This window comes from Pyxicephalus adspersus, chromosome Z (genome assembly GCF_032062135.1).
Source record: "Pyxicephalus adspersus chromosome Z, UCB_Pads_2.0, whole genome shotgun sequence".
Taxonomy (NCBI): domain Eukaryota; kingdom Metazoa; phylum Chordata; class Amphibia; order Anura; family Pyxicephalidae; genus Pyxicephalus; species Pyxicephalus adspersus.
Window position 1 is genome coordinate 60,115,627 of NC_092871.1, and position 23,175 is coordinate 60,138,801.

General features: G+C 40.6%; 3 protein-coding genes across 8 annotated transcripts in view; 1 reads left to right on the forward strand and 2 right to left on the reverse strand.

Moving 5' to 3' along the window:
• Window positions 1-23,175, forward strand: part of CERCAM (cerebral endothelial cell adhesion molecule) — a 461,142-nt gene that overhangs the window by 70,495 nt on the left and 367,472 nt on the right. The window lies entirely within an intron of this gene.
• Window positions 731-9,689, reverse strand: TOR2A (torsin family 2 member A). Of its 2 annotated transcripts, XM_072431371.1 has the most exons (5): window positions 9,522-9,688; window positions 6,595-6,860; window positions 5,587-5,762; window positions 4,423-4,550; window positions 731-2,797 (listed from the first exon to the last, which is right to left on the reverse strand). In XM_072431371.1, exons 1-5 carry the CDS (start codon window positions 9,661-9,663, stop codon window positions 2,553-2,555), a joined length of 957 nt encoding a protein of 318 aa, XP_072287472.1. In that variant the 5' UTR covers window positions 9,664-9,688; the 3' UTR covers window positions 731-2,552. The 2 variants fall into 2 exon arrangements, with proteins under 2 accessions (XP_072287472.1, XP_072287473.1); XM_072431372.1 differs by lacking the exon at window positions 6,595-6,860 and having other exon boundaries at window positions 9,522-9,689.
• SH2D3C (SH2 domain containing 3C) overlaps window positions 11,666-23,175 on the reverse strand; it is an 85,380-nt gene continuing 73,870 nt past the window's right edge. For all 5 annotated transcript variants that reach the window (XM_072431365.1, XM_072431369.1, XM_072431367.1 and 2 more), the window contains 2 exons: window positions 16,419-16,625; window positions 11,666-14,871 (listed from right to left, as the gene is read on the reverse strand). In XM_072431365.1, coding sequence (XP_072287466.1) covers window positions 14,696-14,871; window positions 16,419-16,625 — 383 coding nt within the window. In that variant the 3' untranslated portion in view covers window positions 11,666-14,695. The remainder of the gene's footprint in view (window positions 14,872-16,418; window positions 16,626-23,175) is intronic.

The window sequence follows — 23,175 nt, forward strand, 5'->3', positions numbered from 1 at the left end:
CCTTTACAATATCATAGACTTTTATAGCATTTGTCTTTCTTCATATTTGGACACAGCTTTTTCGCTATTTACAAGGTTCTGTTGTTAGGGTGCATAAAGTGAAGAAAACTAGTCAGAAGTAATCGGTCTACAGAAGTAGGCCCTTCAGTTCTATATGTAAGAATGAGCCTATAAATGGAGAGAGTAGGTTAGGTTAGGAAATCTAAGAGGAGAGGGAAAGATAAGTGCACTCTGTGTTTAAATGCACATATTCTTTATATAAACTATTCCATTTCAAATTTTACTTCCACTAGAAAAAGCAGTAAATTTCCACTGACATGTTCATGTTCCTGTTAAGGCCAACAGGCAGCAAATGCAAAAGACAGCCAATCACAACCCAGAAGAGGAGAGTAAACAAACTTTTACAATAAATATGAGTTTAGAAGGAAAGGAATAAATTCCATTGTTGTCGTTTCTTGAAATGTAATATTAACATTTAATTGGGTCATAGGAGACCACAATTTTGGTTTTTCATTAGCCAGAATCCTATTTTTGCCCTGTTGTTAAATGACAGAAATGTAAAATATAACCTAGTGATAAGGGTCATCAGGTTTAAAAACTGAAGGTACCAATTAAAGGATACCTATTCTAGTGAAAACTGTCTAAGGTGTAAGTCCCCCTTCACTTTAATGTCTTGACTTTCCCAGCGCAGGATTCCTTTCATTCCAAACAAACCACACTATTCCCAGTGTTACATTCTACAATGTTTTTAATATTGTGAGACATTATAAAAACAACCATTTGCATTATGGGATATGAACAAATGTGAGAAAACAAAAAATGCCTCAGTCTCTGCATTATGAGTCATAAATGTGTTCTTTGCAGCACCAATAATTCAATTTTATTATTTCCTATTCACATATCCATTGATTTACAATGAGCTACTTGGTGCTCAATATACAAACCTAAATGTAAGTTTACAAATAAATGATTTCACATCCAGTTTTTAAAATACTTTTTTCAGAATAAAAAAGTCAGATAAAAGTATTGATTTTTGGGGTTTCAGACAGCAGAGATAGTGCCTTTTTGTACAATGTTGATTACACTGTTGCCTATGCTATACTGCTAAATTTCATAAAGCTTTAAGACAAGGATAAGGATCTTAAGTCAACAGTCAGCACTACAAATGGAGAGTTTTCAGCAGTGATGTCTCTTTCTATGTAGATCTGCTTTCCCTAATCTAATTTGCATTGTAGAAAGATTTAAATACAGAAGTTACTAAACAGGTCACAAGGACTGGACATTGCCATGTGACTTGTTACAAAGTCCACTATTAATTAGTTGCCAATAGTGGGAGGCTGCATGATGAGCATTGAAACACTATTGGGAACTTATTTGTCAGTAATCACAACCAGTCAGATTCCCCTTTTTTATACAGATCTCATAGTATAGTCCTAAAACTTCATATTGGATTAAAGCAGACATTCAATAGTTTAAGACCTTGGAATTACCAAAACAAGAAGTATTCTGATTTAAATAAAAAGGACTTAAAGAAATGAAGAAGCAATGTAGCAATCAACGAGGTCATTCATTATTCAGAAATATTCTAGCATTTGAAACCCTTGGTCCAATTCTGCCCAAAGGAATGGACAGCATGGTTTCTTTAGAGATGCATTATGTAATACAATGTTTATTTCTGAAACTGAAGTGCACGTAAGGCCAAAGAGGATAACAAATTATCAGTAGATGTCCTATGCAGGGAATACATAAGTGCACTGTGCTCTGCTGTCCACAGTGAGATGATTTTACACAATGATATTTTCACTTAGGATAAGCTCTTATTAAAACTGGCTCTAATACAGGATAGTTATTATCTGTGGGAAACAACCTAAATTTATGGCTGATCACACATAGGCAGGCATCTGGTCTATTTCATAAAAGAACAATCTTCCCCAGATCCATTACTAATCTTATCCTAATTTGGCATGACTAAATTATATACAAGGATACACAGGAACATGGCTTCACCAGGTAAAAGGATACCTCAATCTCTTTGCACTTTCCTTTTACTTTTACGTTTTCTTCGTAAGAAGCAGGATGTGAATCTGTGTCCAATGAGAACCTGATCACAGATCAACTTCAGTGACTTTTGCTGCCTTTTCCAGAGTGCGGCCTTCTCGTTCATCTCTTACAACCCCTCCCCAAAAGAACATACCTCACAAATGGAAAAAACAGCCTGCTGAAAACTTTTACAACAAGACATCCAGTAATGTTTTCAGTCACTTCCACCCACTTGTACCTCGACTCTCAACACAGTTGTCATGTGGTGCTTTCCAAATAAATATAATGTGATTAGAACTCAGTCCTTGTAAACAGATCACTTATCCAATTACATTTCCATAAAACAATCAGAACACACTGGACTTTGTACAAAGAAATCAGCAGTCTCCCTAGATATCTATACACTGGGTCACTTGGTGTCTCCCAACAAGTGAAGGCTCAGATATGCTTCTGGGGATGGGTTTGCTAATTGCTGGGACATATTTCTAAGTGTCCCCTTTCAAAGCAAATGCTCACAGGTAGTAAACGATGCGGGATGGAACTGTTTTGCAGCCTGTAGATGAGAAAACTTTTTCATCTTCAGGAATGTAAACCAGACTGTCTGCTACAGACTGAACAATATCTTCTTCAGTAGCCAAACGTTGCTGCATCAGCTCACTGTGAACGCACTGCTTGACGTGGTGAGGACGCAGAGGCAAAAAAGGCACAACGAAGTCTATAAGGTTCTGCTTGATGATCTCAGACTGCCAGAAGCCATCTGCCAAAAAATACAAATACAGTAAATCAACATGGGGTTTGCTGTGTAATAGTAACAAAAAGTATAGGGTTTGCAGGTGCCTATCTGGAACATTTACAGGTACCTTGAATTAAACATGTCATGGGAAAAATAAAAAGCCTGCTATCACTGGCCTCTTCCTCTGAAAATGCTATTTATCTGGCGTTTATTCTGGTCATTTGGCTTTAACTCTTTGTGTCACTAACCAGACAAAAATACACACACCTAAATATATATAAGAACACCTATTATTTCTGTATTAATCTGAATTCTTTACTCCCCCATCTTCCACAGTAGAGAGCTGGCCCAATCATTAGTCAACAAAGAGGCAAAACAGTTTCTGCTACATATTGCAGGCACCTTCATGTGTCTACTTGTGGTGGTGTCTGTTTCACACATTTTGTATTAAGCAATGCATAGTTTAGAAGTTTCTATATTTAATACTGAAAAACATCATAAATGTTAATAAAAGATTGTGTAATATCTCTCCGATATGTTAATTGTTCTCTTCCCTGCACTCTATTCATCTGTCCTAGTGAAGTCTGGTGAGTAAAGAGGAGTTTGAGTGGTGAGGAATATGTCGCTCTGCCCTGCTTGGGCACTAATTAAATACTTTAAGATCCAGTTACAACTACCGTATTTTTTGCCATATAAGACGCACTTTTTCTTCCCCAAAACTGAGGGGGAAAAGTTAGTGCGTCCTATACGACAAATGTGTTAAAAAAAATAATTAAAATATTATACTCACCCGATACCTTTTTTCTAGATTTTCCTCCTTTAAAATTGGGTGCGTCTTATATTCCGGAGCGTCTTATACGGCGAAAAATACGGTACATACTACTTCCATGTTCATGAAGCTATTGAAAGGCATGCTGTGTTTCAAAAAATGTTATTTATTTTTTAAGACATGTTTTACTTACTTACTTTTGCTGCTGAGTAGGTAAAGCTAGTTGGTTTACCACTGATAAAATGTGAGTAAACCAAGAGAAATAGAAAACAATGGTTCTGATTTATTTCAGCTCGCCAAGCCTTTCTTCAGTGAACCAGGGTGATCCAGCAAACCTGTAATGGGTTTCTTAAGTCAGGAAATTTGTCATTTCCTGGTCTGCTGGATGACCCAGGTTCAATGATGAAAGCATATCTTCTCCAGCCTTCTCCAGAGAAATCAGGTCTAATGTCTCATACATTAAAATCAATATATCTATTACTGAGGTGTTGTCTGTGCCTGCACACAACTGTAGCAGTTTTCTGACGCTCAGTGCCTGAATATCAGTCCAATCTGATCAGGCAAAACAATTGCACTTCTCAGTAGTGGTACAGCTTGCCTGCTTCCTCCTGCACCCCAAACATTTCTACCAGCCAATAAGTCACAGTAATGACCTAATTGGACTGTAGAAGGGTAGGAAGGAGCTGCAAGCTTTGCCCTTCCAGAATGACTCAACATCCAGTTTTCCCAATGTATTGGAACCTTTGCTGGCAGGTAAAAAGGCAATCACCCCGATTCTCCATTTTTGGAGATGTAGTCAAACTCAGTTGAATAAAGCCTTTTTAGGTAGAGCTACAGTGACACAAGCACAGTATATTGTTTAGTCTGACTGTAAGCTCACGTTCACGGTCTGATATCACAGTGTTGGCTATAGCAGACTCCACATCGCTCAGTCGAATCTCTTCTCTGTCTCTGCGTTCTCTCCAGAATTTCAGAGCCACCTCATTGATGTCATCTCCTCCTGAATTGCTGCAAATACAAGTAAAAAAGTAGACTTCACAAAAGGGATATTGCCTATTGTAATCTAAAATAAAATTCGTTTCTGATTTATTTATTTTTTTCCCTTATATTTACAATCACATAAATTGTAGGACAGGGAAAGGTGTGTTCTGAATTAGGTACAAGGAGAGGTCGTGTTTTCCTTTGATAATTCACCTTAATGAAAAGTGTTCTGAAAAGCAGATGGATAACAGGCTTTGCATGTGCGATGTTAAGGACAAACCGACTTGATGTGGTAAATATTAATTTCAATATTTTTTTTTACCTGTCTGAGGAGAAATGAAAAAATTAAATATTACATACCTACTGCCAAAAAATCTAAAGATTAAACCCCTGGGTATGATGGCTCATATGGACGGAACAGTAATCTATGTGTCATTTTGACAGCTATAGGCAGACAGTGCTATGTGCTGTGAGGCGGTGTAGTGACTGACAGCTCCTGATCTTTGCCAGTGATCAGGAAACAATCTGAGCAGCACATTTATAAATATTGTACCAAACCCTCAGAACATTGCAAAACTCACTATGATCCCTGGCAGTGACTTTGAGGTCAACCAGTGGAAGACGACAGGGACTTCATAAGTGGCATCAGTAACAATAAGCAAGTACGCTGTACTTTTATAGGTATTGCCTAAAGTACAGTTGTTGCCTGAATAACAGGGTCACTTTAAAGCGGTTTTGAAAAAAACATATTAAATGGATAAACCAAAACAACACTTTAAAAATATATTTAACAGGCCAAACAGTGGTAAATAAAATTGTTAGAATATATATACACACTTTAAAAACTTCCTTACCTCATGTGACATTGAAAGGGTCTTGCAATTGGCTGCTCACCCTGGCAGGGGGTCTAGTGTTACCCTATAGGCTACAGTGCCATTTTTTGCAGTCCAGACAGAGAAAAGAAGAAGTCAAGAGCACAGGAGTGAAAGGTGTTGCTCTTTTAAGAATAATCCTCAACCAGTATAGCCAGTTGTAGGTAAAGTTTATAATGCTATGTACTAACCTTATGAAAATAAATATAGCCTTCTTGTAATTTGAACCAAACACCACCCACGATGGACCAAGGAAGGGAACAATGACATCTATCAGCCCTGGATGCATTTTGTCCATCTCGTCAAACAGAAACAAGGATCGACCACAAGTGGTGAGGTTACCCTGGATCCATTGTTTGAGTTTCTCCTAGATGATTAAGACAAAATTTATGACAATATTATAGAATATTTTAAAATTAATGAATCAATATGTCTCTGTATGTTTTGACAATGTGCTGCTATTTGTATGGAACAGACATCAGTTGGCAAGATAGAAAAGTGTCACCTGGCAATGCCGACTTGTCTTTAAAGTTGGATGATTATTCTTCCCTTACTGACCCAAAACAAGTGGTTGTCCTGATAGCACCTCTGTCAAGAACTGAAAGGTGACAACGATGGCTCCAAAGCATGCAACTTTCAATCGTATTAGCAATGGAAACTGCACTATACTTATCAAAATAGGTTCCTTTAAATGAGACTGGTTTTATTGACTTAACTTACCAACTAATCTTCTGGTTTGTTCAGAACCAAACCTATACAACCTACAACCAACTGTTCCTTCAGAAAAGAATCAAATGTTGCCATTGCTTTACATTTTTGTTGTTTTTTTTACCAGGTAGATGAAACAATGTCACTGATCAGATATAATTGCACTTATCAAGAAAGAGTGAATTTTTAAACTTCTGAATTCAAGATAGAACTGGACCAACTAGATCTGCATGACAAACTCCACCAGACTGGTAGGTTGTCCTAATTGAACAAAGCTACAATAATACCTGGTCACGTTACAGAGAATGTGCGAGAAGGCAGGTTAAAGCTTTAACACTACCAGGTATTTAGCCTACAAGGAAGGGCTTAGCTTTTGGGTTTTAGCTTTGCACAAACAAACGTTTTGGGATTGCTGTGGGTAAAAACATTTATAATAAAGTACAGGTATCCTTTATTATGGTCACTTAAAATTACAGAATATGATGGCCCACCTTGTACTGGTCAAGATTCTGAGCATGAGGGAAATTGAGGATTGGAGAGAAGTAATGGATGTAGGGGCTGCGGCCTCCATCTTTGTACAAATATTTTACTAGCAGGGAACTCAGGAAAGTCTTGCCTGTGCCACTCCAGCCATGAAACGACAATACTAGGGGTTTGCTGGGGTAATCTGCCTCTAGAAAGTCCCTCAGAGCATTCACCACCACCTCCTGGGCCAGATGCTGCCCGAACAAATTGCGAGCGAGGTCACACTCCAAAGCTGCAGAAGTAACAAGACAACCAGATAAACAAACTTGAAAATGTATTTAAGCAGCCAATTCATTGGTCCTTTCTGTCTGTCATTTTTTTTAATTTAGTGCTCATGTGTAATACATTATGTTTCAAGGGACTTATTATTTATTACCTGCCTTGGCAATATTCCTGAATGTGGCTCAGGGTGAACTTTACATGCCAAAAGCGGTAACCCTGAGCCACACTAAAACTTTTACCAGCTCCTATCGACCCAGCGGCATTCTTGGCGATCCCCAGCCGGTTTCTGCATCACATTCCGGGGTTCGATCGATGTGATGCATGAAGCGTCAGTACGCCGGGGAGACGTGGCTTGGTGGGAAATTTAAAAACAGATTACATTGTAATCTGCTCTTAAAACATTGATCACAGTAAAAAAGTTTTAAAAAATAAATCCAAATAATAATCCAAATTTTATTCTATAATTGTACCCTTGTTTGGACAAATTTAAAAATATTTTTAATTTTTTAAGGTTTATTTCATTTACAATTATTTATTATATTATAATTTATGATTTGTGTTTCAAACTATCATACCCGGGAGTTATTCCTAAGAATTACAGGCCTAAAATAAACAACAAATTTCCATGCAAAACAATGTAACGCTTTTGACATAAAAATACGACATAATTAGAACGCCAGGGGGGTTAAGTAAGCTTTAAATCCTTCCTTAAAGTGGACCTGTCTCTGACAGATTATGGACGGCTCCATTGCTTAACTCGTTCTACAGAATGCTAATAGCCTGGAAGTAAAACTGATCTTCAATCACACACCTGGAACAAGCATGCAGTTGGTGTGACACCCGAACTGTACACTCATTGTGGGACTGCAGATCAGACAGTATTGTAGGCAATGGATCAGAACACCAATCAGGCAAGCTGTATGTTTTAACACATCAATAACAAGGCTTATTTTCTTCTCCATGATAGGTCTTCTATTAGCACACTGCTTAGGCTGGGTACACAGGTGCAATGAGAATCGGGTGTGTATACAGCGCTCCTCGTCCATCGTCCGAACGACCGTCCTGGCGGATCCACGGACAATGTACAGTACAATGTATGTACAGCACTCGTTCATGCATCGTGCAGTCGTTAGTCGGAAAGGATCGTGAAAGATCCTTTCCAATGACAATTATTGCATGTGTTTACATAGCCTTAGTCGGGTGGTCTGTGTTCATTATCACCACCTGAGAAGTCCTGACTTTGAAAAAGGAAAAGGGGCAGCTGTGGCCTGAGACCCACTGCAGGTCTGTGCATTAATTCACCACCCTCAAAAATAAACATACTAACAGGCTCTCATTTTTCTCCCCATATTCTGGGCTGGTTTTAGGGACTAGGTTGTAAGCCCCACTTGGTTGTCTATGACAATAATATTTATATTATTATTATTAATAATAAACAGGATTTATATAGCGCCAACATATTACGCAGCGCTGTACATGATATAATTATTATATCTCAGATCAGTGTGTGACGTGGTGCAGAACCCCACCCATGCACCGTGCTGCATGGTCCAGGATATAACAGGAGCTCCTCCTGCCATGACTATAGCTCCTGCACCAAGCCACCCTGTGATCTGATAATTACAAGGGGTATGGAGGCAAAGGGGGTAGTTTGCCTTAAAGAGGAAGTAAACTCAAAACTGCCCGAAACAGAAAATAATTCACTTACCTTCAATCCCGCAGAGCAGTCAATCAGTCCGGAGGTTTCCTCCATTGGGTCCTGCGTCATCCCAGTATCTGCTTTCGGGCCAGCTGCCGCCATCTTATCCTCCTCTTCCTAGTTCTTCTTCCAACATCACCCAAAGCAGGCGCGAGATCAGGTGAAGTAGTTTTGGAAAAAAACTTGCTGATCTCACTGAAATTTTTTCCCCCATTTGATGAAAGGACTCCTTACCGAGCACCTAGGGCATGCACAGAAGGAGCACCCGAAACAATGAATAGGAGCGCAGAGCCTCCCGGGGATGCTTATGTCACACATCACAGCCCAGCTGGTAGTTTGTTCCGGCCTAACGCCCCCTTTCCAATCTGGCCTAACGCTGGCCAGTAATGCGCAGCTCCCGAGCCGTGGGTTACCGGCTGGAATTAGGCCGCAACAAACTACTCCCTTCTTCCCTATTTACCGTGACGGCAGAAGTAAATAGGGAACATTCCCCCTCTGCAATTCATACGGAGGAGTGGGATTTCACTTCGGGGGCAGGGCCATTTGGGCAGGATCAGAGAGAGTCCGGCCTAGTGTGCTCCTGCCCACCTCATAAATGGCCTAGTGGCCAAAAAAGATTGCGGACCTCTGGCCTAGGCGATCGAGAATTAGTGCGTGGTGGTGGTGGTGCACCCTTTTGTTTTAAAAAAAAAAAAACAGTGTTGCATTAAAAAAAAAAAACAGAATTTTTACCTTACATAAAATGGTTATCTACCCTTTTATGTAAAGTAAAAGTTAAGTTACACTTGTAATATTGAAATTAGAGTCATCCTTTAATAATGCCACAGAGCTGATATTCTATCTACAAGTATAACATTTTTGGACTGTATCTTTAAAGAGTAGAAAAAAATTCCCCCGATCGGAATAAACCATTCCGTACTGGGCCGGGTGCGGGGTTCGGGTCGGAGCATTGTCAGCCACTCTTCCACTCACCGTTCAAGTTAGGCCGGAAGCTGCATTCACAGGCGGTGACAGAGTATAAGTTGCAATGGAGGGTGGAGAACTCCCAGCACATCCCAGAACCAGCAGCCCAAAGCAAAACCTGCACCAGACTGAAGTGAACCGCCATCCTCATCGCAACCGCGGCTTGACGGGAAATGTAGTCCTCTTTTCTCTTCTAAACGGTGGCCCGTGTCATGTGACTGTCAGGAGGCGGCCGCCATGTTGGTAGAGGAAAGATGAGTATGATATCTTCAGCTCAGCAAAGCGAAATGTTTATAATTATCAGAATTTGTGTGTAACCTGCGTGGTGTAGGGAGGACACTGCAAGCTTTTTATCTATTGTATATTTCTTATATGTAAATACTTTTTTGCTAGTTGTGGATATTGTAGGGAAGTTAAAACCTCAGTTGTGGTGATTGGCCCAGTGCTTTACTATAGGGGTTGACCTTATCCCTATGTAAACTCATTATTTAAGCTTACACAGTGCGTCGGTCTTTGCTCTTGGCTGCTGTACAGAGGATGAGGCAGCAAAGTGATAGTATGTGCTGCTGGTGAGGGGGGAAATTAAAGTTATTTGTTTGGGCAAAGCAAAGGTTGACCTTGAATCCCCCATGTAATGCATGCTTCTGTTTGCATTTTTAAGAAAGAGAAAAAAAGACTCCCCCTTTTTCCCTTTCCCTTTCCTCACCCTACTTAGTCCATTCTCCCTCATCTTTCTAATTTCTTCTTTTCTTTTCTCCTCTTCAGTTTATAGGTCATATGTGTGTGCTCCATCTTCAGCCTCTTTACTTATTATTCTATAGAGCAGTGGTCGCCAACCTATTCGGTCCCACGGACCACTAAAATCTCCGGCTCCTGACCTCGCATGCCTGAGAAACCTCCCCCAAGAGTGACATTATTATGCCATAACTCCGCCCACTCTCCCATCGCAGATCTGAGCCAGCAATGGGAGAGTGGGAGAGTTATGTCCAGGGACACAGCCTGCTCACTTCCTTGAACCTGGGAACTGTACTGGGGACATGGTCCGCGGCTCAGGCTGGTGCATCCCCCCAACGGGGTCCTTCCACTGACCCCGCTCGGGGATGGACCCACCAGAGCCACCGACCACCAAAATTTTCTCGTAGACGACCAATGGTCCGCAGACAACCGGTTGGCGACTGCTGCTATAGAGGACACCAGTCCCATTTGGTGAGATATGTCGCTTCAGTGCTTTAGACCTCCCTTTTTGGGAAGGGGATATATCCCATCAAACCATAATCCCAGTAATGGGTTTATCCCTATCACTTCGCTCTCCTATACCAATAGGTTTATTCCGTAGGCAATCTATTCTCCATATACCTTCTATTGATAGAAATATTTTTTTCTTCTGTCCCTTACATTAGCTTTTTTTTTTTTTTTTTTTTTTTTTAATTTAATATATAGATTGAACTGAGGAGAGAAAAAAGCCCTCCCCCATAGCCAGTGAGTCTACGTTGCCATATTCCCATGTCTTCCAGAGCCAATATTTAAAATCTGGTACACAGTTTATGCACACATGTGTGTTGTTTGTATGATGGAGCTTTGGAAGTTTTCTTGTTTTTAATTTATGTTTTTATATTTCATGAAACTGTCATCTATGAACCCAGTGAATCCCAGAAGTACTCATATGCTTTGAAGAGGAGATTTTTTCTTACCTTATTACTGTTTTGAAGGCTTTTCTTATAATTCTAGGGGGGAGCAGGTTAGTATTGGAAGCAAGCGGAGCTGGTATAATGGCAGAAATTATAGATTTAAAGCAGAGTTCCATCTCTCTGCTCAGCTGTCAGAAGCGAAGAATATACCCGGTACTTTCAGGTATGGAAGGGCATGTGACTCACTCCCTTTTTTCTTATGTGCGAGTATCAGTTCTGGTCCAGTGTCATCACAGAGAAGCAGAAAGACTGTCTTTAAGCCAGTGTAAGCTCCAACTAGAGTGTCCCTGAACTTGCACAATGTTGTTTTTGATTGCTTCTGGGAGGTGATTGAAGGAGCATAGGAACATGTGCAACTGGGACAAGGGTTCAGGTAGACATGTTTTTTTTTTTCCTTGCATGGCCATAACAAATCTAAGTAAAATGCTGCACGCAATTCAGCTTGGATTGAGCACAAACAGACTGTTTACATCAATACATTTATTTACATGAATATGAATAGGACATGGCTATGTACAATGGGATGATGGAAATTACTGTACAACCAGACAGTGCACCACTTTTTATATAGGAGTGCCAAGTTTTATGTACACATCTATGTAGTCATCACAAGTCCACACATATAACAACTGACATTCATCATTCTGCAGCTCAACTGGGTTTATATTCAGAAACGTTTATAAAGGCAAATATATTACCCACATCGACCAATCAGACTTCTGCTTACATTCTTCACATTATAAAAACTATAAATGGGCTATGTTTTTCCCTTACACCAGTTTTTGATGATGGCCCCCCTACAAATTGCTAAGTTTTCTGTCTGCATTGAGGGCTGCCTAACATTTTGTACAGTTGGTATAGTCAACAGCATCTTTTGCTGGAAAAAAAATACAGCCCTTTTAGGATTATGTATACTCAAGTATTATCAGTTTTACAATGGCTGTCAATATAACTGTCTGATTGCCATTTGTCATTTTACTGTTCTGTGTAAATCCCAGGTAAACTACTATTCACCTCTTCTTTTGGGAAAAACTCTACAGGGGATGCCACTGCTAACCTGAAAATGCTAGCTGCCTAGCTGCCAATTCTTTGCTATGCTGACCTGGATCAGGTGTGAAAATTGTGAAATCAGGTGAAAATTGTAACAAGTCTGCATACCCGTTCCAATCAGTGACTTAGAGCAGTGGTCGCCAACCTTTTGGGACCAGAGGACCACTAAATTTACCGGCTCCGGTAACTTCCCCTTTAGTGATGTCATGATGCCAGAACCCTGCCTACTCTACCATGGTAGGTCTGAGCCTGCGGTGGGAGAGTGGTTGGGTTGTGTTCACAACCTGCCCACTTCCCTGAGCCTGCCGTCTGTACAGGGGACATGGTCTGCGGCTCTTGGCCTGTGCGTCCCCCCAGTGGGGTTCTTCTCCTGACCCTGCCCGGGGGTGCACCGGCCAGAGCCATGGATCACCAACATTTTCTTATGGATCACCACCGGTTGGTGACCGCTGACTTAAGAGAGTATACTAACCATTGGATCCCTAGTACAGTAAATTTAAATGTTAACATTGGTTGAAAAACCAGTGGCAGCCTTTACTACAGGTTTCCTTTAGGAACAAGGTAAGCTGGTTTGTCACTGTTAAGTTGGATTGTGGTCCAATGCTGATGTCCTCAATTAGACATGGTTTTTTGGTTCTCTAAAGAATCTGCCTTGACAAACCAACATTATCCCTTTATTTTCTCGCTCTTTAGCATGCTCCTTTTTGGGCATAATCATGGCAGCACACCTGACTGAGTTCCCAACTTCTCCTACTCTGAGGTTTTCAGTACATCAAATTGCATAAGGTACCAGGTAAAGTCAGGTATTTACACTGTTACATTTTAAAAATAGATTTAACAGTGTATTTATGACTACATAGCTGCATTAATGTGTGTTTTGTATATATATTCCTGGAGTTCAGCTTTACATTACTGTAAAGGAAGATCCCAAACCAGGGCTATACTTTTGCATAATTACAGACACCCTCCCTCCCTACCCTGCCTAGATTTCTTGATAGGCACATGCAATACAATTTAGAATATTTGTGTTGGGGATGGGCAACTGATCAAATGTGTTTTAGCTGCTATTCATATACAAAATATAGTATATGATATTTTTTTTCTTTTGGAGTGCCATCAACCATCTATTAGATGATAGACATCAAAATAAAACATAATCTCTGCCTTCATCTAATTTTTTTCTATACACAGGCTAAGCTTGGTGAAATACACATTTTATTGCAATATAGGAGAGGAAAATGTAGATGACTTGGTGTGCCTAAATGATAGAAACTGGGAGAACATTGTCTTGTATGTATTACTCTATCATTTTTCTTTGTATGTTACAAACTTAAATAAATAACTCTACCAATATTGGCTGTGACAACCAGCAATGGAATTGATTTGAATTAAGATCTGATGTTAAAACAAGCATTTTCTGTGAACTTGTCTAGCCAGAATCCACTAGATGGCATCCAATTCAGTTTTATACTTTTATGCACATTCAGGCAGGATAAAGCAGCCTATACATTTGCTGGATGAGGTCACTGATCATTTTTCCCTTCATGGCAGTTTGGTCAGCATTATACATATTTGGCATTGTTAGTAGGGAGTTATTCTTGTTATTAGGCAGTTATCTATTGAGCCCTCTATAACCCACGGTTGTAGATTTTGACATTTTATAGGGACAATTTATTTTTGGCAGCTGTCAGGATTATAGCAGGGATAACGAAATTCTACAGTTTTGTATCAAATTTTGCATCAAGAAGGGGTATGGCAGTTTAAGGCAGTCTATGGGTATTCAGGTATTGTAGAACTATAAGTCCCAGGATGAGCTGCTAAATTCTTTCATAGTAGCCTAGCAATCAAAGTTCATCTGATGTTATAGGTGTGTCATTTTTACATCCTACCTAAACCATTGTTTCCCACATTTGATAGTCAACAACCCTTGAGTCTAGTCTTTAAAACTGAGGGCCAGTCTGCAGCGACCTATATCAATGAGGCTTACTATTCTTGCTCATACCTGGACACTGCAGCACCTTCAAGAAACTCCCCTTTCATCTAGTTCTAATTGAATGACCTGCAGTCAGGAATTGACTGATCACATGTCCTGCTGTCAGTAGCCAGATACTATGCCATAATTTTTTTTTTTCCAGGGTTGACCTTCAGTCGTATACTGTGGACCTTAAATCAGTAAAATGTCCAGATTTATAATTAAACAAAAAGTAAAATTTTGGTCAGTAATGAGCCACATATATATTTCCTCAAAATAATATGTACAGTACATTTTTTTCTGAAATTTGATAAGATCCAGCATGCACTGTGACAAAATATAGGCCCCTGTGATAGGAGCCACTGAAAAGTGCTATTATTTCTTCAAAGAAATCTCTGAGAAACATCACTTTGCACGTATTTTATCCCCTTGATGTCCTCCGTTTCGGCATTTCAATCTCCACCTCCAGGATGTTATAATTCACTAAAGCGCACTGATTGCTCCAATTTGTGTGACAGCGCGGTGAGGACTTTGTCAAATTTGTCATATCTCTCCATTTGGCTGCCTGCTGCACCTCGGCTTCCCCACAGCATTCGCATTTGAAACTCTGTGCTGGAGACCTCTAACAGATCCTGTCTGGGGTGGAAATCTGTTCAGGGGTGGAAAACACAAAGTTAAAAGGGCTGCATAAAAACAGACACATATATGTTAATAAAGGACCTCAGTCAGATATTATTGTGTTCTTGTTATTATTATTGTTTGTAAAAAAATCCTCTCACTTTCAATTCTAGTGACAACTTGCAAGCAGGACAGTAATTGATGTGGACTTTTTGCAACAAAAACAGTAGAACAGTGAAGGCTATTTAATTTAATGTACAGCACTGCAGAATATGTTGGTGCTATATATATATATATATATATATAATAAATCCTGTTTATTATTATTAATAATAATAATAATAATAATAATAATAATAATAATAATAAATTAGGTCTTTCAGGCTTTCCTCTATAGAAAATTACTTCACTAGCTGGACTGCATACAATTATGTTGGCAGTAAGGGTGAGGAAACTCAACTTACTGAATACACTGTAGATGTGCATGACCTACTAGCTGAATATACAGACATGAGTCAGCCTGTTGAGCAGTCTTGATAAATGAATTTATTTATGTATGCGTCACAGTAGCCAGCATGATCATCATCAGTAATGAAAGCCGCAGGGAAGCATTAGTTTGATCAGTACATTGTAGCCTACTAGACAGCACCAGATACTGAACAAAACAAACACACTAAGGGACTGTTGGAAGTGGAAAAATGTCATATTCCTTAGATTGTAAGCTCTTCGGAGCAGGGTTTTCTCTACTCCTTTGTCACTGTCTGTATCTGCCTGTCATTTGCAACCCCTAATATGTTGGGGCTATATATTAGTAATAATATTAATATGACTTAAAAATAAGTATAAGTTTTGCCTTATGGAAAGCAGTATAAAAGCAGCATTTTTGTTACCATAAAACAGCCATCAAAGGCTTGCTGATCAGAGATAATAATTGATCTTTCATGAGGGGATACCTGAGGATCCTTATCACATTGGTCAGTTTGACCCCTGATGATATTTTACTATACTATTTACAGCAGTCTTCCTGAAATGGAGTTGAGATGTAAACAGCAAACTCATATGAGCCCGGGAAGTGATGGACTTTGTGGTCTCTTGGACAACACTTCACCAAAGGAGAGAAAAGCCTGGCTTGTATGTTTTAGAGTGGGTGAGAATGTCCATGTGCTAGGTAAAGAGCTAGACCCCTTTCCATTGACCTTCTTGTAAGTTATATGTATATATATCCTAATCTGAAAATAAACCTTACCTTTTTATAAGATTGGTCCTTCTTTCAAACTAAGGCACTCCAAACAGGGCACATTCCACAGATACCAATAAAATGTGCTTAAGGTAACAATACCATGAATGTAATTGTTGTATGATTAGAGGTCCTTACATTTTAGTTTAGCTTTTGATATCTTACAAAGTTGGGACATCACTGTCTATGTAACATTAACTGACAAGTCCAACTTGGCAGTCAGTTTTAGAGCAGAAAAGAACTCTACTAGGTCTACTCCAGTGCCTGGATATCAATTAACCCATCTTGGTGCCACCAGTTAAATTTTAGAAGAATGTGTCTTTTGAGTGATATTAACTCACCTTGCAGCCTCACTTCGGCATTGGTCCGGTACAGACCTCCATGATGTGCCACCATCCTGGCAGCTTCTAGGTGAGCCATCACCACTTCTACACCATTGTCAATGCTATCCCAGGGCTCTCCTCTATCCATCAGAGGGCCATCGCGCTCCAGAAGAGTGATGAGAGGGATAACGTGTGGAAAAGTTGTGTTGCTTAATGGGAGACTCTCTGCAAGGAATAAAAAAATCTCTTAACTATGGCAAGACAAGAGTGCCAAAGATCAAAACATTTACATTTACAAATACACAAGCCAATTCTCTATAAAAACAGTTGTAGAATGACTCATATTTATGATCTCAACATTGATTATTTTCTGAATTTTCATAAACACTGACAGCACCACTAAGAGTAAAACCAGTTCAGCAATTCCCTTATGAAAAAAAACTTCCCCCACAACATTGCATGTCAGGAATTTTAGGTATCAGCATGGCTATATTCATTATCCTGAAATGAAGACTATATTTCAAGTGATGACAACTTTTGTTTTTAAAAGGCAATTTTGCAGTTTGCTGTATTTCCCCAGAGGTCTTTTCACTTCCTTTTGACACCCTTATCATAATCTGAACACAAAACAAAACCTTTTTTAAGCTTTAGCTGGAGTGGGAGGAGTCCGGAACTATAGGTTTTTATTGCTGCCTGTGTTGTAAGGGAGATTTTTTACCTATATATGAAGAAAGAGGTACTCTATCTCCCTATGTTAGTAGGTAGATATTACCCACCCGAAGTGTACTTGAATATATAAGAACAAGAGAAAGATGAGGGTTTAGGCCTATAAATTAATTATGTATTCATATAATTGGGTCATACATAATTACATACAAATCATGTTTTTTATCATCAGCTCCGTTGTATTAGCACGGGTTTGGGATAGTCATACTAAACACAGTTCTGCTATCACAGTGACTGATTAGCCTGACGCGTTTTGCCTGGTAAGACTTCCTCGGGTATGCTGGGACTGTGACTGTCAAGGTATATTCAAAAAAACACATATAGAAACAGTAGTACATTCAGTATTTTCAAATATACACAGCTCAAGTCGGTCTCTGTGAATGAGCTCGAAAGTGAGTAAAAGGTTGCTGGAAGCTTGATTTTGAGCTGACTGAGAAGCCCTCCAGCTGATAGACAGGGACGTCTTATGTATAGTAAGTGCCGGACAGGCGAGGTTTTCTTTTGCTGTTGTGTTATTTTATCTGCAACCTTCAATAAACCTGGCTACAAGTCAGCTTAACACGTGATCTGAGTTGGATGAACCAGACAAGTGTCCCTTAACCCCAGCAAAGTCTGCGGCAGCCCAGCAGGAGGCAACCAGAGAACAACAGCGCACAAATGCAACCCAGCAATAAGCCAACCGCTTACTGTCTGCACAGCTAACCACCCTGATAGAGGCCACGAATGAAGACCGCCAAGTCTTGCAGGAAGTGGTGCAGCTTGTGGATCTGGTGGAGCGATACTCTGCGGCTGAGGGTCTTCTAAATACCTCTCAGCCCTCAACCCCATGGATTCCAAGAGTTCCTGATAAGACTGTTCTGGGGCTTAAGGGAGCTGGGAGAAATGTGAAGACTTTAAATGAAGAAGATAGGGAGACTGTGGGCTCAGGAAAGCCCAAGGTGTATAATTTTGGAGTAAACAAAGGGCCTAGAAGATGTTTTCGGTGTAAGGAGTTGGTACACATTGCAGTGAACTGTCCTATGACTGAACGTATGCAATGTGACGTTGCCTTTCTGAAAAACCGCAGGTCTATGTTTGCACAGGTGCTGTGTACTGTGGCAGGTTCAGACAGTGTCAAAAAACATTTGTGTGAATTAAAAGTTAATGATCAAAAAAGTGTGATTGCGCTGCTAGACTCAGGAAGTGTAGTAACTGGTGGAAGCAGGCCTTACAGGCCCCTCTGACAGTAAATCAGACATGTTCACTGTGACTTGTGTGGATGGGGTTAAATGTGAATACCAGATAACCCTTGCTTATATTACAACTTCATATGGGTCAGTGCTTCATCAAGTTGGATTAGTCCCAGCACTAACGCATGAGGTTATTCTTGGAAGAGATTTTCCACATTTTTTGAAATTATGGGAGTCCAAGTTGGAACCACTGCAGATATTGACAGCCTCTGATATAGGCCCAGAACCATTAGAGAATTCCCCATTAGGGGAAGTAGTTGAGGTATCGGCAGATAGCTGCACTCCTTTTCCAATTTCTGTTATGTGTTCTGTGCTTGAATCTTAAAAGGAAGTAAAGGAAAGGCCTGCTAGAAAATCAAGGAACTCCAGTAGAAGTAGACATAAGCATAGGGGAGGTAGTAGGGAAAGAGAAAAGGCAAGGAGTAGAAGTATTGACAAGGACAGGATTTCAGCAGTCATGCCAATTGTTAAGGAACATATGGAACGGGCTCAAGGAGTACAGAAAATTATTTATGATAGGGGAAAATGGGCCAAGCAGCAAGAGAGTGAACATAAGGATGATAGTGAGGAGTCTAAAGAAGAGAAAATTGCCAGCCTTGTTTCAGATGCAGCTTGTGAGAAACCAGAGGAATCCAAAGGTGATGTCCCAAGTACAGTGGTTTTGGGTGAGGAAGTGCATGCTGAAATAAGTGTCCCTGTCTCTTGTGCAGTAAAGGCTATAGAAAGTATTGTTGTGTTAACGGAGATTGGGGTTGAAGAAAGTATTCCTGTAGTGACTGTCAAGGATACTTCTCTGTTATCTGAGATGGAAGCTGCTGAATGTGTGCTTGTGTTGGCTGAGAAAAGTTTCCTTTTATTGAAGTTCAAGCTTATGGATGGGATCCTGTTTCAGCTGAGACAAAAGAACAGCCTGAAGGGCAGGACGAAGAAGCTGAGCCAATGGTGGCTGAGGAAGGAGATGTTGAATCTGATGATGAAGAGAATGAAGGGACAAAAGAGAAAGAGGAAGAAGCTGGCACTCTGCAACGGGGCTTGGTCTACCAGTAAAATAGCAAACACGATAGTGCCATATCTCACTTCACACAGTCTACTAAAGCCCTAGTGAAAAGAGGGGCTCTATTTCAAGAGCAGTTGGGAAAGGCTGTCCCTGTTTCTCAAAAGGTGTGGGAAGAGTTTAGTAAATTAAGCGAAGTAAAGATTGGAAAAGCTGTCCCTGTTTGCAAAAAGGTACTGGAAGAATTTAGTAAATTAAGCAAAGTAAAGAGGGAAGAAACCGTCACTGTTGTGCCTGATGAACAGGATACTCAGAAGCATGTTGGAGAAGGCGTTGCTACACCAGTGGAAGGGAAGGCTGAAAGCGTGCGTGGAAACAGGAAGCCTCCAAAACGGACAAAAGTTAAAAAGAAAAGTGTAAAGAAAACTTTCCAATGGGATCAGTGCAGTTATACTTGTCTTAGAAGCTCAAAAGTTGACCTTCACATGCAGAGGCACATAAGTACTCGTTCTGGGGACAAGCTATATGAATGCTATGTTTGTCATGTTCGTTTTACACAGGGTGGTACCAGGAAAATGCACATACTGCAAAAACCAAGTGACAAGAGTGTAGCTACAGCCTCAGAGGCTGTTGGGGCTAAAGATGCGGTGATTCACAGTATAATTGGAGTGGTTGATAAGACCAAGGGAGCAGTGTATGACAGTGAGGAGATGACCAAATCTGTTGTAAATGGAAGCATCAATACTGTGCTTGGGAGCTGTGCGGTGCGCAAAATGAGCAGCGGTGTTGATACTGCTCTTACAAAGTCTGTTAGTTGTGTGTTTTGCCTAGAAAAGGAAAGACAGACAGCTGGTCGCTCAGAACAGAGGGTTTTTTCTGAAAAGCCCTGGGAGACACACCTACTCAAAGTACAGGCAGTGATTGATGATTTGAGGGGAGCAGGGTTTACTGCGAAGCCCAAGAAATGTAGCATTGGTCTAGAAGAAGCCAAGTACTTGGGGTACATTATTGGGAGAGGTGTAGTCAAGCCCCAAATTGCCAAGATTGAAACCATACAGAAGTGGCCCCAGCCTGTAAATAGGGAACAAGTGAATGCATTCCTGGGGATTACTGGCTATTTTAGATTCTTTATACCCAATTTTGCAGCCATAGCAGTTCCCTTAACTGATCTCACTAAGGGAAGCGGGTCAGGGATGATAAAGTGGAACGATGAAGCAGAGGAGGCGTTTCGGACTCTAAAGCAGGCCCTTTGTTCCCAACCAGTGTTGATGATGTTGGTTTCAGTTGCTCAGTCCCACGGGTCTGGGGGGGGGGGGCGGGGATATGTGACACCAATGCAGGATTGGAGGTGGAAAGGAGATATATTTGCCCAAGATTCCTCCCCTATGTAAAGTAGGTGGAAGTAATGAAGAAGCACTGAGGGTGGGGATATAACATAGAGCAAGGAGCTCAGTCAGAATCTCTCTGCTTGGGGGACACAGACAGGTGGTCTGTGTGAGGGAGCTCTCTGCTTTGGGACACAGGTGGTCTGTGTGAGGGAGCTCTCTGCCTGGGGACACAAAAAGTCGGTCTGTGTGAGTGAGCTCAAGTCGTTCTGTGTGAATGAGCTAAAAGTGAGTAAAAGGTTGCTGTAAGCTTGGTGTTGAGCTGACAGGGAGAAGCCCTCCAGCTGATAGACAGGGATGTCTTATGTATAGTAAGTGCCGGACAGGCAAGGTTTTCTTTTGCTGTTGTGTTATTTTATCTGCAACCTTCAATAAACCTGGCTACAAGTCAGCTTAACACTTATACCTCCAGGTTATCCAGGTTAATATATGACTAATTTGGAGATGCCTCCTTACCTCTTTGTTTGGTGGCAGAAGTCCTTATTCAGCAGCAGCTTGTATAGATAGGGCGCAGTCCGAAATGACAGCCGGAGGCTGTATGTGAAGGAGCCCGCAAATTACAGGCATCGTCCTACAGATCCTCCTACGCATGCACTAGGTTCGGACGTTGTGTCCGCTGTCCTAACAAAAAAATCTACACGTGAAAAATATTTACCAGGGGGCGTATACCAATGGGTGTGTACAATGACTTCATCGTTAGGAAAGTTTCACTTTCACTGACTGCTGCATGTCACGTACAGCAGCCTTACATCTCTCCCACTGCAGCCTTACATCTCTCCCAGCACAAACCTCCATATCTCTTGAACAGTATGTAATACCGACCTGAAATTTTCAAGGTACACAGGGGACCTTTCATAGCTAGCAGTACTCCATCTCCCCACCTTTAATAACTTACAAAATATGAGGGTCCTCATTATAAAAACAAGTCCCCATTCATCACCTGTAGTGCCCTGTATTCTTAGATAGAGACTCTCTATCCAAGAATACATAGTAGAAGCACAGCACAGCAACAGTGATTGCTGTTGCAGCTCTGTACTATGTATTCTTAGATAGAGTTTCTCTATTTAGGAATACAGGGCACTAAAGGTGATGAATGAGGACAAGTCCCCATTCATCACCTATAGTGCCTGGACATTGTAGTAGAACTGTAGTGCCCTGTAGTCACCTGTAGTGCCCTGTATTCTTAGATAGAGAATCTCTATCCAGGAATACACAGTAGAAGCACAACACGGCAACAGCGATTGCTGTTGCAGTACTATACTATGTATTCTTAGATAGAGTTTATCTAAGAATACAGGGCACTACAGGTGATGAATTGGGACAAGTTGTAGTGGAGCTGCAGAGCTTATCTGCCTAAACACCGAACTCGAACCCAAACTTTTCCGGAAAAGTTCAGGTTTGGGTCCGGGTACCAAAAAACGTAAAATTCGGTACGGAACCAAACTTTACAGTTTGGGTTCGCTCGACATTATTTATAATTATGACCCCCATATTTTGTAAGTTAATAAAGATGGGAAGATGAAATATTATGGGGGTTCGCTGTGTACCCTGCAAAATTCAGGTCAGTATGACATACTGTTCAGGAGATATGGAGCTTTGTACTGGGAGAAATGTAAGGCTGCAGTACATGACATGCAGCAGTCAGTAAAAGTGAAACTTTCCTAACGATGAAGTCATTGTACACACCCATTGGTATATGCCCCCTGGTATATACAGGCATCATCGATGATGGAACAGTGATTAGCAAGCTATGCAAATGGGTGAAATCAACAGCATGCCCCACAGCCAAATGTTAAGGTTAAAATGAAACTGCAATCCCGGAATAGGCTATTCGCCTGGACTTGAGAGGATACAATAAAAAATTACCGGTACTTAAAATATCCTATCATAAAGCCAGTACACGTAAGAGGGATGACCTTATTCACAAAACTCCTGCACCCTCTTCAGACAATAAACTCACCAAAATATCAACAAAATATATGACACATGTTATCCAAACATTGGAGTATCCTGACATCGGACCCCAATGTAAAAACACATATCCATTTAAGACCACAAATTACTTATAGGAAGTCAGGCTCTCTAAAGGTTTACTTGGTAGCCAGTCATTACATCCCTACCCACACTGTATGCCCAGATGACACACCTAGTCGTACACATAGATGTGTACACTAGAAACAGTGCAGATGGATACACGAAAACCTAGCTTTAAATCTCCCAAATGGTACCATACTCAAGCTGAAATACCATGTCAATTATCAGTCTATTGGAATGATATACTTGAACACATGTACCTGTGGTAGGTTCTATGTGGGTAAAATCAAGAAAGCATTCAGATCAAGAATCTATGAACATGTTTACTCAATCTATAATGGCAAGATGGTCAACACCCATCAGTTTTCATATAGATTCTGCACAAAAATTTGGTGCAAACTGCCCTA

What these genes read in the sequence shown, in the direction of transcription:
- TOR2A (XM_072431371.1), bottom strand. Translation starts at nt 9,663, where the DNA reads ATGAGGATGGCGGTTCACTTCAGTCTGGTGCAGGTTTTGCTTTGGGCT. An exon ending in AGAATCTTGACCAGTACAAG is followed by an intron (nt 5,763 to 6,594) that starts GTGGGCCATCAT and finishes TTAATCATCTAG; the next exon opens with GAGAAACTCAAACAATGGAT. An exon ending in GCTATATTTATTTTCATAAG is followed by an intron (nt 4,551 to 5,586) that starts GTTAGTACATAG and finishes TTGTATTTGCAG; the next exon opens with CAATTCAGGAGGAGATGACA.